The sequence below is a fragment of the Marmota monax genome, unplaced genomic scaffold (assembly GCF_021218885.2).
Source record: "Marmota monax isolate L192 unplaced genomic scaffold, Marmota_monax_Labrador192_F-V1.1 WCK01_AAM20220418_F8-fsc00230, whole genome shotgun sequence".
Taxonomy (NCBI): Eukaryota; Metazoa; Chordata; class Mammalia; order Rodentia; family Sciuridae; genus Marmota; species Marmota monax.
The window spans coordinates 1675679-1693115 of NW_026693365.1; the positions used below are offsets into that span (position 1 = coordinate 1675679).

General features: G+C 53.1%; 1 protein-coding gene across 37 annotated transcripts in view; it reads right to left on the minus strand.

The window, feature by feature from the left end:
- The window catches only part of Lrrfip1 (LRR binding FLII interacting protein 1), a 124617-nt gene that overhangs the window by 19449 nt on the left and 87731 nt on the right, over positions 1-17437 (minus strand). For 12 of the 37 annotated variants that reach the window (XM_058583333.1, XM_058583336.1, XM_058583318.1 and 9 more), the window contains 7 exons: positions 16886-16930; positions 15719-15784; positions 12220-12297; positions 4942-4977; positions 4411-4536; positions 2766-2837; positions 978-1148 (listed from right to left, as the gene is read on the minus strand). In XM_058583333.1, the coding sequence (XP_058439316.1) occupies positions 978-1148; positions 2766-2837; positions 4411-4536; positions 4942-4977; positions 12220-12297; positions 15719-15784; positions 16886-16930 (594 nt within the window). Of the gene's footprint in view, positions 1-977; positions 1149-2765; positions 2838-3379; positions 3482-4410; positions 4537-4941; positions 4978-12219; positions 12298-15718; positions 15785-16885; positions 16931-17437 lie in introns of those variants that run through there. The other 25 variants (XM_058583337.1, XM_058583339.1, XM_058583327.1 and 22 more) reach the window with 6 other exon arrangements.

Here is a 17437-nt window from a genome sequence, read left to right on the forward strand (position 1 = left end):
TAGCTTCTAACATGATCCTGTGGCAAAGAAGTTGGCCTTTGAGTTGGTGATGGGACCTTGGTTTTAATACTTGGGATTCTGACCATACAATCAGTTTAAAAGATGACGATGACATTCACATATTAAATTCTCTGTTCATCTCAGAATACTCTCCAAAGAACTGGATGACATTCTAGGGTTTGATAAACCACCTAATTCCTACAAATAGGAAAACCAAGTATTCCTAGCTGGGTGTGGTATTGCACACTTATAATCCCAGCTACTCAGGAGGATTCCAAGTTCAAGGTCAGCCTGGGCAACTTAGCTAGACCCTGTCTCAAAAATTAAAAATAAAAATGTCTGGGGATGTAGCTCAGTGATAGAGCATCACTGGGTTCAACCCTGGTACCACTGAAACAACCAGAACCCAAGTATTCCTTCTTCCTGAAGAACAGCTGGGCTCCGCTACCCCAGTAGGTCAACTGTCATTAACTTTAACAGGCTGATGCCAATAACATAAGTTAACAGCAAACCAATCCCAGTGGTTCTTAGTGCAAGTGCAAATAAGACTCTTCTCTGAGCTTAAATAAAGGTATTTAATTCTTAAATGGAGAAACCATGTCTCCCCATCAGCCAAAAATAAATACGATTTTCTTAACACCTTTGATACCTTTAACTATTTCTCTATGGTATTGAGAAGCAACAGAAAATGTGTGCCAATAGGAAAATGGAATCATCTAACTGTGCCTTTTCCAAGCATGTTGGTTCTTTTGCAAGCACGCTTATCCATGGTTAGGATAGCACCTTCCATGCAAAACAACGACCTTCCCTAGTAAAACTGCCTCTGCTTTACGTGTTGAAATGACAGCCAACCTTTCAAGGCACTTGGCAAAGAGCACGGGATGTCTTCAGCTGTTGGAGTTTCTAGGGCCCCTGGCAGCCCGTTCACAGCCCCCGAGCCCCGGCCAGCGCTGCGCCCTGTACACACCACAGCTTACTTTGCTTTTCTCTTCGTACTGCCGCCGAGACTCAGCCAGCTGCTCCTCGAGCTCCAGCAGCGTGTCCTTCAGGTTGTCAACCTGATACATGAAGTTGGTCTTCTCGTTGTCTAGCTGGGCATTGGAAACCATAGCCTTCTTGTATTTCTCTTCCACTTCTGCTAGTGAGTCCTGCAGAAACCAGAGCATAGTTTTGAAATTGTGATAAGAAAGTCAAAACAAAGATTAATTTGGTATTCTTAAAAAAAAAAAAAATAAAGCAACACCCAAACTCAGCCTTTAGTGTAGACGTCATTTCTTAGGGAAAATGTGTCACAGTGAGAAGCGCATGGCAATTCCACACACGGAAATCCCCCTTTTCAAGGTGACCAAGTTCTCATTGTGCAGACGATTTCTTTTTGACTCTCTTCTCATTTGGGCAGGAGGAACACAGGGTGCAAGCCAGGGGCCGCTCAGGGGAGCAGCCAGTCTTCCCACCAAGGTGTCAGGGCTGCTCAACAGGTTCCTAAAGTCATCCCTGGAGACATGTGGCTGGAATTTGGGAAAGAGCCAGTGGCTGGGGGAGACTAAACCCCACCACAAGCAATGCAGTCACCCCAGTTCTGCCTCACGCACCAGGAAACGATTAACAGTAACTCAGATTTTGACCCATCAGGAAACGAAACAAGGCAGACAAGTCTCACTGGGAAAGTCCTGGAAGGACACAGTTCATCCCAGCCCAGGGAAAGAGGCCAGCAAGAGGAGCTCCCCACCGCACCTGCAGGTCCCAACACATGACTGTGGGAAGGTGCTGCCAGAGAGAGGGTGGAGTCTCCAGGTGCAAACTGCGCAGGGCTAAAGACAGAGGTGGGGGACACGTGGCCCGGAGCAGAGGGTGCCGGGCGGAGCTGCGTGAGGGCCGCGCTGGTGGAGCCCTGCAGGTCAAACAGGGCAACGCTGTGGGCAGAACAGTGGTTCCCCTCGCTCCCGTTTTACTTGAGTCAAAAGCCAGAGTCTTGATTTCCTCCCTCTGGAGGAAATAGAGGTGGCAATAAAGAGAATGAGGAATGGTCATGTGACGTGTGTTGCTTCCTTTGTTTGGTGTCCTTTGACACTGGATTTAGACAATTTTCTGAGAGCCAAAAAGGAAGTAACAGATTTACCAGCCCTGGCTTCATCCTGACTGCCCTGAGCTGCCCGGAGGGTCTGCCTGTCACACTCCTGGATGACGCCTCTATGGAACCTCTCACCTACTGTCAAGGGACAGGGCAACCAAGTCTCCTGGGGCACAGTGAAGTAACTCCCCGTTCTGAAAGGAGCGTGCACACACTCAGACACAGATTTGGCTGCTGCTTCACTTGTGACCACACGGCATGCAAACAGTCCGGATGCTTCAAAGGCATGCGTGTTAGGATGGCCCTGCTGGTGGACACCAGATGTTCTGAGAAGCAAATCAAGGGAAGCACATTTGTGTGTAAGGACTTCAGAAAGCAAAGGGAACCAAGGACATTCCCCACACTCTGCTGTTCCAGAGGGAAATGAGAGACGGGGTGCAAGTCTGGGGTAGGGTGGTGAGCGCAAGGCCATTGGGCTGTGTGGGTGGCCTTCCCACTGGGGCGCTGCACCTTTGACACTGGGTTCAGACGCTGCATTTGGGAGAAGGGGACACATCACGCGGGCACGCCCGCCACTCCAAGCTCATCCACAGCCTGGGCCTCTTCAGACTGGGCGTGCACCTGGAACTTCTGTGGGATTTTCTGAAGTTAGGGTGGGTTAGTACCGTGAGCCCACCCTTCTGTAAACTGGTACCTTCATCTCTTTCAGTCCTTGCATGTATTTGCCTTCTACATCCTGAATCTGGTCCTTTAACTCATTGAGTTCCTGGGGGAAATGGCACAGTAGGCAAATGACGTCAAAGAGAAAAATCAGCAGAGATCACACACACCTCAAGCTCAGGCGCCTGAGCAGCGTCTGCTATTCGGGTGGCCTGAGTGTACATTTTCTCTTTGAAATGTTAAGGGAAAATAAGATAAACATCAATCTTATAAAGATTAAGATTTAGGTATGTCTCATATTTTTACACTATTTTATAAAATTTGGGTGTACCTTTTCTGATGTTATAGTTTTAAAAACTGGAACTTCTGGAAATAGCACCAGCACTCTGCCGCCTACTCAGCAATCCATCCACGCACTGAGAGACCTGGTTCTGTGCAGGACACAGCAAGGTGCTAGGCGCAGGAGTCGGCAACACTTGCTCTTATGGAGCTCCATGCCTGCCTGCCTGTCTCGTTCACCCCCCAAATCCTGGGGCTTGGGATAGCGTCCGGCATGAGCCAGACTCTCAGCAAGTCTAGTTTGCTGGACGGATGAACGGTGCTCACAAACTAAGAGCTGAGACAAAACAGGACTGCGCAGAGCTTTACCTCCAGGAGAGAGAGACGGGCACCATGTGCTGAGAGGCTACAGTCACCTGTGATCCCAGAGACTTGGGAGGCTGAGGCAGAAGGATTACAAGTTCAAGGCTAGCCTCAGCAACTTGGCAAGAAACTGTCTCAAAAAAAAAAAGGGGGGGGGGGGGGGTTGGAGATATACCTTAATGGTAAAGTGCCCCTGGGTTCAATCCCAGGACCCCTACCCTCCAGAGAAAATCTGTTCTGGTTTCAGATACTCATAATACATAGACTTTGGAAGGTAATTTCAAGGTAACCCAGTCCAGCCTCCAGTGGATGCTTAAATCCTTCTCTGTCCTCTTGGGCAAACGACATCCAGCTGCTCAGACATCACCAGGGGAGCAGGCCTCCTTTTAACCAGTTCTTCCACAGGAGAAGCCAAGCCCAGCTGCCTCAGCTCCGGTGTCTTGGTTCTGTCCTCTGAAGGACACCAAGCTTGCTCACCTGGCCTGCCCCCCTGCAGCCACAATGGCCCTAGGCACTTGAACAAATATCACTAGGTTGTTTCTCTTTTGCTCACAGAGAATGCTACCAAGTGCCTGGCACCGTCCTCGATGCCAGGGATATGTCATATCCACCTTCTAGTGGAAAAAAGTCGCTAAGATACACTGAGGCCTGCGAGGGCACATTATAAATAGAACGTAAGGGCGCGCTCCAGAGAGAGGGAGGGGACATTCAGAGGCAAGGCTGTGTGCCAGGCTTGGTGTGGTCTGTGAGCAGCAAGCAAGTGTCCAAATACTCCAAAAAACGTAGCAGAACCCAGAGATGAACAACAGCACGTGGCTGGTAACGAGGGCGTGAGGGTGGGCACACAGTCTGCCCTGGTGGGTGAGATGGGGTCAGGAGACGCCTTCTGCACCGCCTTTTGCCGTTGTGAGATACTGTTTAGGGGAGGCAGTGGAGACAGGACCTCGAAGAAAGATCCAGAGCTTTACAAACACATCTTTTAGTTGAAGACGGATTTTCACAAAGGCCCCTTCCTGTCATGGCAGAGCGCCCCTTACCTTGATCTCCCTGATGGATGCCTCGGTGTCAATGGAGATGGAGGTGTCTCCGCTTCCCCTCCGGGAAGATGTTCCACCCAGGGAGGCCAGCGTGGCTGCAGACAAGCCCGGCATGTTGCGAGACCCCTGCAAAGTGTGAGGTAAATGTGATGCAGACACAACCCACCTTCCCGATGAGCCCAAGGGCGCACAGCCCCACTCTAACTCCACTTCCCGATGGGGGGTCATCTGCGGGCATGTGGGGAGCAACAGTGAATGGCCGGTTTGCTCTGAGTGCTCACGGGCACCACGGGCTCTGTCTGGCCTAGCTGTGTTGGGCCTCCATTGTCCAACACACACGGCGTGTGAACAGGGACCCCATGGGGATGTGACGCCATGGGGGTGGCCCTCTCTCCTGGCCTTGTCATGCACTGTCCAACGTCTTTACTATACACCAAGCAACACGCTTTCTTCTCAGTTCCAAAGGGGAGCTCTGGGACCCTCCAGGTTGATGAACAGCGTATGGCAGAGGCTGACTGAGAAATTCCATACCTTCTCAGCAAAATCTTTCTCTGGTCTCTCTTCAACCTATAAAAGAAAATGGACAAATATTAAATACTTCAAAGCATTAAATGGATATGAACTTAGGGGATAAGATGATAAAACAAAACATTAACTTCCTCTGTAAACTAACAGCAGCCAAGAATTTGGCTTTTGCCCTCTTTCCTGTTCGGAGGTGGTCTCCTTGAGGCCCCTCTCCTATTTCCCCATGGGAATCTGGGCGGCAGTGGGGCAGGGAGCATCCTCTGGTGCTACCAGAAGGTGTGCATGGTGTCAAGCCCAGGGCGATGCACGTCTGCCAGGGCCTTTTGAACAGAGGCTGAGGATGGCATTGGGGCTGCTGCTTTCTTCGCTCTCATCCAACAAGAGACCAAGTCCTCTCTGGCCTGGTGAAGCTCCCCTCCCCACCTGCTGGGCCCGCACAGGCTGCACTTATCTTCAGGTGTCCACATTCTTGCTTTTCCCTCTGAGGTCCCTGGTGCTACCTCTGGTAGCCAGAGCATCAGCCAAAGATGCAAACAGCAAACGCAGGTCACACCCCTGACTCGGCCCATCTGGATGGTGGCTAGAGACACTGCAGTCACCTCTGCATTTTACACCATGGACAGTTTGGACTGCAGTTCCAGGAATCTTAACTGAACTCTCTCCAAGGCTGGGCTTACAAACACAGACAGCTCAGAATGATGCTGGTGCAGGGACACCAATGTCCCTCTCTGCACAGGTTCTCACAAATGGCACAAGATGGCCTCCTCCAAACGACCACTTCCTATCTGCCCACCATGCATCCTCGCTGGGCCAGAAGACCAGGCCTTCATCATCAGTGCCCAAGAAGAAGGCCCAATGACTGCCACCTTTGTGGCAACTCCTCTCCAAGGGTGAGACACCTGAGACTAAAATAATATGGCAAAGAGTTTTGGTGCATCAGCCAACCTGGGGATCAAGTGGAATCACCTGGAACCCTCCTTTAATGCAAGGGAGAGAAGCTCCGAGGTTGGCTGAGTGCAGGTTGGTGATGCCCAGGGTCTGCTGCTCCACAGACCCAGGCTCACCCGGGGCTGTCCTGAGGCCTCCTGTGGTCTCACCTGCCTTTCCACACTCCTGGATTCAGCGTGAGCTTTGTGCTCATCTGTCTCCTTAGCACCCTAAGAGCAGAGAGGCCACCGAGTCTCACTCCCCAGCTTGTTGAATAAGCCCCTGGGCTGGGGCAGGGGCTTTGTTCCTGGTGGTCCCTCTGCCCAGAGCATCTCTTCCCACTTAGCCATGGCCGCTGTCCTCCAGGGACCAGGCAGAGGCCCGTGTCTCCTGATGCTTCCTATGCAGCTCTCCTCTGATGTCCTTTCAACCCAAGGCTGCGCCCTCAGGCCTGGTAAAGACGGTGGCTCTGTGATGACAGGCACCACATGCCCCGTGTGTCCGAAAGCACACTGGAGTCATTACTTTTCAGATGTGCATGCCACATTGGCCTGACCACTTTTGGGGGTGCTGAGGCAGACCCCACCAGATGGTTGTACCTCATCATCTCTGGAAGAGCCCAGAGCCTTGAGCTTTGAGGACGATTTCAAGTGTGGTTTTCTCTCCACGTGGGAATGAGAATACTCCTGAAACTTCATCCAAACTAGAACGTCAGCAAACTGTCTAGCACCTACTCTGCGGGGACCTATTTCCTGAGTCTGTGGAACAGAGGACCAAGACAAGGGTGGCCTAGCTCTGGACGGGGCACAAAGGACCATCTCCATGGGCAGCCGTTGCTCTCTGCGCCACACCCATTCCTTTTCTACTGCTCCTGGCAATAGAGGGGGACTGTGCACCAAGAACTGCCTCCCGACCTGCGGGTTCCCCTACAGAGGCACCCGTGCCTACAAGGCCCACCCCAGGTGGCTGCTTTTTGCCCCTTTTTTTTTAAAAGAATTTCTTGCAAAAAAAGATGAAGAGGAATGGGTGGCAGACCAATGAAGCTGGCTTTTTTTTGGGGGGGGGCGAGGGGAGGGCCCTTTGTTCTGCATTTTCTCTCTCTGGTATTTGCAAAAATACCAAACAAGGAATTAAAAAGCCCTAAAACCATAGTGGCTCATTCTATAAACAAACAAAAAAGTCTTTGCTCTGAGGTGTGCAATGGACTCAGAATGTGAAAGTGGGGGGTATTTTTTAAGTGGAGACCACGTAGGAAAAATATTTTAAATTAAGCTCTCAATGAAAGATAGAAAACGCATACTTAACTAATCTTTGTTCAGCATATCACAGCAAATTCCACTTTGTTTTCCAAATTAGAAGGGACACACGGATGTCCCAGTGTTCCTCAACACCAGAAATTAACATAGAGCCCAGGGGGACCCAGTTCAGGCCCAGGGAGCCGTCACACCATCAGCTCCCACTAGGTGGCAGCCTGGACCAGGTCTGGGGTCAGGTCAGAGAGAAGCTGTCATGTGGCTGTGCCCTTCCCATAAAGCCCCTGGCACAAAACGGTGAGTCAAACAGATGGAGCTCTTTTTGCATAAAACACAACTTTTAGCTCTGAAAATCAGAGAATTTTAAAAGCATTCATGGTTGCTGCAGGACCTGGGCTGAGGATGGACCCAGGACCCCTGCAGAACCTTTGCTCTCCCATGGTGTCCGACACTGGAGGTCAGTGTGGGAAGGCACACCACTCAACAGGGGTGTGTGCACCTTCCATGTCACCACTGACAGGCAGGGTTGAGAACTACTGGACAGAGCCCCTCCTAAAGAGATTTCAGTGGAAGTTCAGTTCACAGCTGAACTTCCTTTCAAAAACAAGTGCCCTAGAGCAGCACACGGAGTGATCTAGGAATCCCCTCTGCTCAGCGACCAGATGAGGCCCCTTCACAGGCTTGCCTGGGCACGGCGAGGGCCACAGCGCACCGGCTCGCCCACTCACCAGAGTCAGAACGGTTGTGGGCGCCTGTCCTCACACACAGAGACCCCAGCAGAAGGACCAGGCATAGAGGGGACCTTTTCTCACGGTGTCCCACTCTCAGCCAGGCCACACCGACCCCAGGAGGGAAACAGGATCACTGAAGCAACGTCCCTCAGAACAAAGTGACAGCAGCAGACACCACTCAAGAAACATTCATTTCAGGGCAATTTGAATGGTGAGGTCTCCCATGGGGCGGGGAGAGTCTGGGTTTTATATCCAGCAGAGTTCACAATATCCTGGGCACTCACCCTGGAACTTCAGGTCCAGTGCCACCTGTCCCCGCCTGAGTCTTCACACAATGACCTTTGTTTTTCTAGTTCAAATGGGCAGAGACCCGAGTCCACCACACGTTTTCTCTGAATAAATGAGGTGACACATGGGTCCAGGCTCCACTGGGGACATTCCTGATGGATGTTTCAGAAGCGAGGAGCTTTGTGGTGCGGATGTGCTGGCCTCACCAGAGTCCCTCGGCTCGGTGTGGTCCAACCTGGGTCCTGAACACCCAGAGTCCCGCCTCTCCATGCTCCTGCCTCTCCCCTGGCAGCCTGTGCTTTTCATTTGATAGTGTCTGTCTGCCCCAGTCTGTGTGTCCCATGAGGGCAGGGGCGGGTCTTCACTGGCTGACACTCTGGCCCTATGCCCGGAACATTCCAGGTGCTCAATCAATACCCAAATCACAGCTTCCTCAAGGGCATGCTGGAGAGGCAGAAAACCTGGCACCTGTGCAGAGTGGGAAATCGTGGGAGTGAGGAGCGGCAGTCCCTCTGGGATGGGGTGGCACCTCCCTGCTTCCTCAGGGACCGCAGCCCCGGGGCACCAGCTTCAGGTCTTGACCCTGGTGGTAGACTCTGGGCACCGAGGCACTTTCATTTCCTTGAGGTGGGACAAGTGTCATTTGCTTCATTCTGTACCTTCTCTTGTGCTCTGCACTGCCCCCTGGACTCCCACCCTGCCTTCCCGTCTGATGGCTGAGGCAAGCTCACTGGTGCATGTGCATCTTCCAAACCTGAGTGGGGTCCCTGCAGAGCTTCAGGGCTGCCCTGCCCCGACTTCCCAAGAAGCACCCTGGACCCACCCCGAGGAGACCAGGCCAGGGATCATTTCCACAGCATGATGGTGTTGCCTGGACACCTCCAGCCAGCAGAAGCAAAGCAACCAGGCCTTTCTGGGGTGGCTATTCCTAAGGGTGTCACTATTCTTTCCATGTGCAGCTCAAGAAAGTTGATGTGAGGGCTGGGGATGTGGCTCAGTGGTTAAGTGCCCTGGGTTCAATCCCCAGCACCAAAACAAAACAGAAAAGAAAGAGAGAGAGAGAGAGAGAGAGAAGGAAGAAAAGGAAGGAAGGAAGGAAGGGAGGAAGAAAGAAAGAAAGAAAGAGCAGAAAAAGAAAGCTTATGTGCCTGGCCAGAGTTCCAAGTCAGAAACGAGACTGTGACATCTGAACTGCCCCAGTGCACTTCCGGCTCAGCGTCCCTCCTACAGACCAGGCTGGAGGGCCACTGGCCTTTGCCATGCAGCCTCCCAGGCACCACCCCTGACCTAGAAGGGCCAGGGAGCCTGGGTACAGCCTTCCCGTCTTCTTCTCACTAACAAGGCTGAACACACCCACCAACACTTTCTGTTGGTCTAGCAGCCCCAAATATACACCTGCCCCCTTACAATGGTGTAGCCTCCTCAGGACACAGAAAACAGAAATGGTGCCATTCAATGTGAGGGGAGCGGTCTTGGAAACGATGCAAGAGTGGCTAGCTTAGTTCTGTCTTCAGATACCAAGGAGATGCTAGTCTCTTGGCCCCACGTCCTTAAGATAGACACAGGATACTGTAACTGTGTCCCCTGGGAACTGTCTTCACCATACAGAGGCACCTGTAAGGCTCTGAAAACCACTCACAGGCAGTCCCCTACCAGTAGAGGTGCCAGGATGAGGCCAAGGACAGCCCCTCCCATGCATGCCTTGGGATTCTAATCTTTGCTCACTAAATGTACCAACAGGAGGACTACTGGTCAACCTTTGTGCAATGAGCAATTGACTCACTAAGAAAGAATTGCCCTATCTCTGTAATGACCTGAAAACCCAGCACTGGAGAGGCTGGAGCACCCACACCATGTTTTTTTTCCAACAACAGCACAGCCCCAGCCCCAAGAGAAGGCTGGGGCTCCAGGTCCGGACTCAACTGGGCCCAGTCCTTCTCTGCCCAAGTCACAGAGACTACCCCACCCCACCCTCTGTTCAGGGCCATCTACTACACCCATTTTTTTAAATTTTTTTTTTAGTTGCTGATGGACCTTTATTTTTATTCATCTGTTGGTGCTGAGAATTGAACCCAGTGCCTCACACATGCTAGGCAAGTGCTCTGCCACTGAGCCCCAGCCCCAGCCCAACTATTACACCCATTTTATGGAGTTAATTTTCCACAAATTTAGAAAGCATGCAACAAAGAAATTTGCGTCTGGTTTGTCTTTCTAGTAAAGTGACTATACGGTGCCATCATTTTGAAACTTCATCATGATGCTGGAATAAATCCAAACAAAATTTCTAATGATGTCAAATAATCAGGACTTATGATTCCACGTGTCACCTGATTACACCAGGTAGGGGGCACGGAAGGTGTTTGGGATTCTTTGAAAGTGAAGCTACTTCCCCCATCAATTGAAAATCTCCTATTTTTTTTCCTCCCAAAACTGAGTGTTTAAGAGAGTACTCTACATAAGGAGAGTGATGCTACATGAAATTTATCATGGAAAACCTTTGCTCTCTCTGAGATAAGTTCAGGTATGTTTTGCTGCCACAGAGCACGAGACACCCAGTGCGACAACCCAAGCTCGCAGGTGGACACCTGCAGGCCGTGGAGAGCAGGGCCCCCCCAGCCCCCCAGCAGGCCCTGGTGAGCAGGGCCCCCCAGCATGGCAGCGACCTGCCTGCAGTGTAACAAGAGGCTGTCAGGTTTTAACAAGGAAGTTGCGCGAGGCTGAAGAGGGGACATCTTGTTGATGGCTCTGGGAGAGACTCAGCCAGGAGCGGGGCCTCGAGTTTCTGTGGCACCTGCAGCCACGTGCTCAGTGCACAGGTCTGACTCCTTCGAGCACGTGGCTTCTACGCCGGCAGTGGGTCAGACTCCCCTATGATACCAGGTGGCAGGGTATGTGTGTGTGCGACTCACACGGGGCAGTCCCCGTGTCCACCAGGCACGGGCCTCCACTCTAACACCTGCTCCTTCTGAGCTCTCGTCCTCTCTAGGCCACAAGATGTGGCTGCCTACCAGTGATGAAGGGCATTCGGCCTTGCACCATGGGAACTGGGCTGTGCAGGGAATTGGGGCTGCTCGACTAGGCCGTGGGGCTCAGAGCTGCCAGGGACCCCACAGGCTCCTCTGACCGAGGGAGCCATCCTGGTGTGAACCCCACAGCTGTGAAGGTCTGGGCTGCTTCAAAACAAGCCACCCGGCAGCACCACACTGGGAAACATGGACCACAGCGAGGGACACTATGCCCTCGGGGCCTCAGCTCCACAGCTACTTTACTACCAGGAGCACGGCCTGGGTTTCAGACACCAACACAGGGCAGTACGGTGCTAAGTGACTAAGTTGAGGGCCACATTAAGCTTCTCTGAGACTGGTGGTCTGAATACAAGTGAGAGGAAGAGAGCGGCCTGGCCGTCTGCCCTTCTCCACAGGGCTCGCCAGCCACCGAGGGCCCCTGGCCCTGGGAAGAGGATGATCAAGTAGCCTCAAATGAAGCCTCAGATCTGGTGAGACCGAGTCTGCAGCTGTGAAGACCCCGGGCAACCCACACTAAGGACACTTAACAAGGAGAAGGCCAGCCACAGGCCCTTGCTTCCTGAAGCCAGGCCAGCTGTGCTGAGCCACAGACAGTGTGCCGTGGAGGACCGACAGGCGAACACCAGGCAGGGGCACCGCAGGTCTGCACTGGCTTCTGAAAACCACTGGTTCCAACAACTGGTAACATTTCAAAGGAAACATGAAGGCAGTCCTTCAAAATTTTAAAGGAAAAAACCAGCACACCCCGCACATGGCTGTGTTCTGCCTTCTACCGTCCAGGGTTCCCCTCCGGGACTCCCACGTCTAGGCACGGTCAGCAGTTTCTTACATTTATGGTCCATGAGAAATTCAGCAACACAACCTGATGCCCCTAACAGTAGCCAAATGTGGACCGGTTTCCCTCAATCCTGTTTTTATTTAAGCCTGAAATGAAACGTGGAGAGGTCTTCGGCCTTCCTCCCATGCTGGCTCTCAAGACAGGGGTCACTTGTAAAGGATAGAGAAGTGCAGGACGAGGGCAGGAGGAGACAGGAGGCAAGGGCAGCAGGGGCAACTTACCACAGGGCTGGCCCGCGCCGAGCTGGCCCTGGAGGAGGCACGGGAGCCGGAGTTGAGGTGGCCACTGTACTCTGAGGGCTAGCCGTCGCCGCAGGACACACAGATAGAGACAAGGAACAGGGTCAGCCATGAAGCAATGAGCATGGGGGCCGCTGGAAGCACACTTGTTAGTCGCAGAGCTGGCCCACGCAAGGCAGAGGAAGAGAGGCTGGTTAGGGAGCAACCGCACTGGGAAGGGAACCGGGCCTGGCACGGCCAACAGCACCCACTATAGATGGCAACATCCCGAGATCACAGAGCCCTCAGGAAGGAGCAGTGGCACCGAGTGTCCGCCACGCCTCGCCTGTGCACAGAGCACGGGTGGTGGGAGGGACTGAGGGCCTAAGCTGCCTCCCGCAGGAGCTGAGGACGAGGACAGGGCGCTCAGCGCCGACCTAGGGAGGAGTCTGCTTCTCTATTTTCCACATGGAAACAAAGTAAGACTCAGGTTAGTTCAGAGCTGTCCGTGGCGTTCTCAGAGTGCCAGGTTGCCGCCCAGGGCCTGCGTGGGTCTCTGCCTGCCTACCCCTCATCTCCAACCCTCTCCCACTCCCGGGAAGGACCGTGCCAGCGACAGCGCAGTCTGTAGCTGTGGCCTCTCAGCTCTGCCTTGGAGCCAGTCTTAGACACATTCCATGTTTTTCAAAAAAGTGCTTCCCCTCTCTGCAGAAGGCAGGGCTGGGGAAGGCCGGGCATGGACACCACTTAGGGCTTCAAGCACCGAGCAGAGCCTGACGTGTCATGAAGTAGACCTTCAGGACAGCCCACGGCCCCTCCACTACAGCACTGGCCACCTCCCCTGCGCCAGGTACTTGACCCTCCTCTCTGCTGGGAGGTCCGCAGGGATCGTGCTCATCACAGGCCCAAGGAACCCTAGATCTTCAGTCTCATCTCAAACAGCACCTCTCAGTTTGCCTGTCTCCCCAGCAGGACACACCGGCCCTCCACCCCCGCAGAGTCCGTGTCCAGTCTGTTCACAAATGAACCTCCAGGGAGCAGGTGAGCACTGTCACGACCAGTACTTGGTGAATGAATGATTCTAACTGTTGACCATCAAACATTAATCGGAAGAATCAAATCTCTCCCAGGGCTGGGGCCAGCAGGGCCAGGTTCCCCAGACCCGTTTACCCATGCTGACTTCTTTATGGGAAAAGCGAGCAACACTGGGCAACACTGCTGTGTGGGCACCGTGTGGGACACACCCTGCACAGCTGGCACAGGGGAGGTTCCCCATGGTGAGGACAGGAGGCTCACTGGCACGGCCGGCTGAGAGCTCAACATAACGGAAACCCTGAAGTCAGCCCATTAAGGCAGAATTATTTTGCCTCCCAGTTTATAGACACAGACAAACCCTACTACGTTCCATGCTCTCTGCACCTGGCTTATGGCGCCACAGGTCAGGCGACTGCTCCAGGGCTTACTGCAGGCCCAGTTCCCCAGGCAGAAGGGTTCCTGGGGCAGATGGCCCAACCTGAGCAAGCTACCAGCCTGTCTCCAGGACCTGTGCCCCCTCATGTGTGGGAGTCGTGTGACCGGGGGTGGGGCACTAATGTAAGTCAGAAAGCCCAGTGTGAATCATGCCTCTGCCTCTTGTTGCCCATGTGGCTCTCATCTGTGACAGGACCAGACAGAGGGCCAAGGATGAAAAAGAGGTTGTGTCTCAGCTTGTCTCTGCAGGCTTCCCAGCTCCAGGATCAGACAAGGCCACTGATGGTGACGTCCCAGGGCTCAAAATGCCTGAGGGAACCCCTCCACACAGAGCCCTCAGCCCAGCTCAGGGGCTGCGAGGGGCAATTCCTGAGCTATCAGGGGAGGTGGCAAGTCCTCCAAGGTGGGCCCAGGACTGCCCTGGGCAGGCCTAGGATCCCTGAAGTCATAGCCACTCGGCTGGGGCTGGGTCCTTGCTGGACTCTCCTTGGCTGAAAGACGAGAAGCCTGAGTACCACACTCCCAAGGCTCATCTGCAGCCATGGGCCAGAGATCTCTGTCAAGAATCCCTTCCCCAGGCCCAGCCTGTGGAACCTGGTTAACAAAGCGTGCTGAGCTCCCTCCGTGTGAGTGCAGCACCTGGCTGGCACCAGGGTCCTGGGCACCAGTGCAGGGGTCTGCGTTGCTGAAACAAGATGGACTTTTAACTCAGGCTCCTCCACCTCACTGCCACGCAACCTGCACAGGAGGCTGAAATCCCTGCCATGAAAAAGCACTCCGGGGCCATGCTCCATGGGTCGCTACCCCACAGTGTCCCCAAGGCGCTGCTTAATGAGCCTCTGGGGGCCTCCAGCTGTGGGGCTTCACAAGCTCTGCCGTGGCCGCCAGAAGACAGCCAGGGCTTGGAAAGGCTTGTCCTCCTGAGAATCAGTCCATGCCCTCTTTTCTGATCAAGACAAGCACTTAGCAGCTCTTCATCCTCACAGGACAGGACAGGGCTCTCCTGCCTTAAGCATGGCCTGTCGGCTCTCTAGTGGCCTGCCAAAGGGTTTAAGAACTAGAAAAAAACATTTAATGTGTAGGGAGTTACATTAAATGATTTATGCCACACAGAACTCCATCCCTGTTTACATATCAACCAGGACTGGTGCTGTGCCAACTAACAGTTGAACCTGATAGTCATAAAAATTAAACTATAAGGAAAACTGTAGGTCACACTGACTTGCTTCAAAAGAATTGACGACCATCTACGATGGTTGGAGAAACAGCTTGATTAATCATAAAACTGGATTCAGCCGATTAAGTAGCTGATTACTTTCAAAAGCAAAACTATAAAGGTGGTTCAGGTATTTCTTAGCAGGCCATTACCCTCCACGGAGGGTCTGAGGAGGAGTGGCCAGTGTAGTGCGTCCTCGCGGGCAGCACAGGTCAGAACAGAGTGTGTGGCCCCGGCGGGGGGCAGCCCTTCCAGTTGGGTCACCCGCTTCCACAGCTCCTGCTCATTCCCGTTTTGTCACTATTTCCACTCATTCACCAGCAAATATTCACTCTACAGCTACTACCCCCTTACTGTGACCGCAATTGTCATTTCAGATCCTTTGAAGAGAAGGCAGAAGGACCATGGGTAGAGAAAGGAGGTGACACTCATGCCTGTTCGAGTCCTCAGACTCGCTCGCCTTCCTCGGCCACTGAGAGGGGAAATAATCTGTGACTCTCCAATCCCCTTGCCTTCTCCTGCGTTTGTGAGGTCACTTTGCTTCTTGTCAGGGTTAGCAAGGGAAGAGAGCGGATGAAACTCAACTCAGGCTGGTCTCCCTGTGACCTCAGTATGGACCTACTGGGGACACTGGGCCAACAGCCAGAGATTCCACAATTCAATTACCCCTGACCCTCATTACAGTGGGAAAATGAGAGGAGACAGCGCTTCCTCCCTGTGAGGGTCCGTGCCTCCCATGACTGGAACTGCTCCCGGCAAGTGCTCCCAAGGGACATGCAGCAGGCAGGACAGGGTGGCAAACAGACAGCGCCTTACAGCACGGGAACCGCAGGCGCCGCCCCGCCGAGCCCCACTGAGGCTGCTCTCATCGAACAGAGACACCTGCAAGCAGAACAGACTGTCAGCACGGTGCCTTCCCGTCCCCAGGTACCCAGAAAACACGGAAAACGTGAGCCAAGGAGGAGTGACACGTGCCAGGGCTCTCCTGGGAAGCCCTGTGCGGGGCAGGCTCGACGCCACCTCGCCAGCCCAGAGCCAGGGAGCAGGGTGAAGAACATGCAGGAATCAGGAGGGACGAGTTCCACTGCCGTCAATGAGCATGCAGCTAAACGCCACAGGTCACTTAGATCGGCTAGCTGAAGAGCATTCCATGCTGAGGAGAAACACGTGACTTCAGAGTTAAAACATCAGATAATTCAGACATCCGGAATTTGGTCAAACATCCTGGATTGTCAATTTTTTTTTTTAATTAAAAAAAAGTATTCTATGTGAGGTGACTTTGGAATAAAAAATTAAATTATGTTAATTATAGGTTTAATGTTGAATAGTTTGTAACTCTTTAAATGTTGCTAAGTAGAAAACAGAGTATTTGATTACCTTGAAAATCCTACGTATTAGTCACAAAAACAGGAGCTTACGATACCACAAGTGGCGACGTCAAAGTGGCCCAGTTTAAAGGAGCCCTGACCTTCCCTCTTCCCTTAGAACACACTGGCTTGGTATTATATTTTTAAATGATATGTGTGCAATCTGATGGGAATTCAGGAAGTTACTAACATAGTTACTTTGAATACTGTTTTCCTGCATAGCATAAGTACCTGTATTTAAAACTGGAAAATTTCACAGTAATAGAGGAACAAAGATCAGCATCAGTTAAGGTTGCCAAGGCACTAAAGACCCATTTTCCTCTCTGCCAGCAGGAAACCTACATGTTGCCATTGCTCTATTCCTGACCAACGATCCTACCCAACACCAGTCTGACGGCCACTGTCAGCAGTCGGGGAGAGAAAACTCTGATCTGGCCACGGAGCACTGATGGACACCATGGGGGACTGACGGACACCACGGCACACGTAAGCTCCTGTAAAGGCACAATCCCCCGTGGGGCGGAAAACACCCCATGCACGTGTGTGGGTGGAGGGGCACATGCATTGGGGGGCGAGCAGGTGGGGCGAGGAGGTGCCGCCCAGGGAGCACACGCACCCGGTACCTCCCCGCAGGCCGGGCAGCGCTGGACAGATAGCAGGGCTGGAGGACGAAAGCAAATGGCAGGTGTTTAAAGCCTTGAAAAAGACAGCAAGAGAGGAGTGACAAGGCCACCTAAGGGTTCAGTTATCGTGACAGAAAGCAATGGTCAGAGGGAAGAAGGCCAGGCCGGCATCGGTCTCAGCAGGTTCAGAGCTCAGATCTGGGATTCACAGGGAGGGAAAACCCGGGATGCCTCTCAGGCCTTGGCCCCCGGAGTCTGCAGCAGGCATTTCCTACTCACTTCTCTTCGGGGAGTTCTGGAAAAAAGGACGGGAATGAGAAGGAACCTGCGGCAGGGCGGACAGCCCCACCAGGGCGCCACACCACCCTGGGGTCCTGCTGCGGTCGGCCCTGGCACTGAGGGTCACACCTGCCACAGTTCAACCTGCCGAGGACTGAAAACACCTGGAAAAACAACTGTACCCGTCTTGGACACGTACAGAGAGTTTCCTGTCCCTGTTCCCTAAACAGCACAGTGTGACAACATTCACACGGTATTGGGCACCC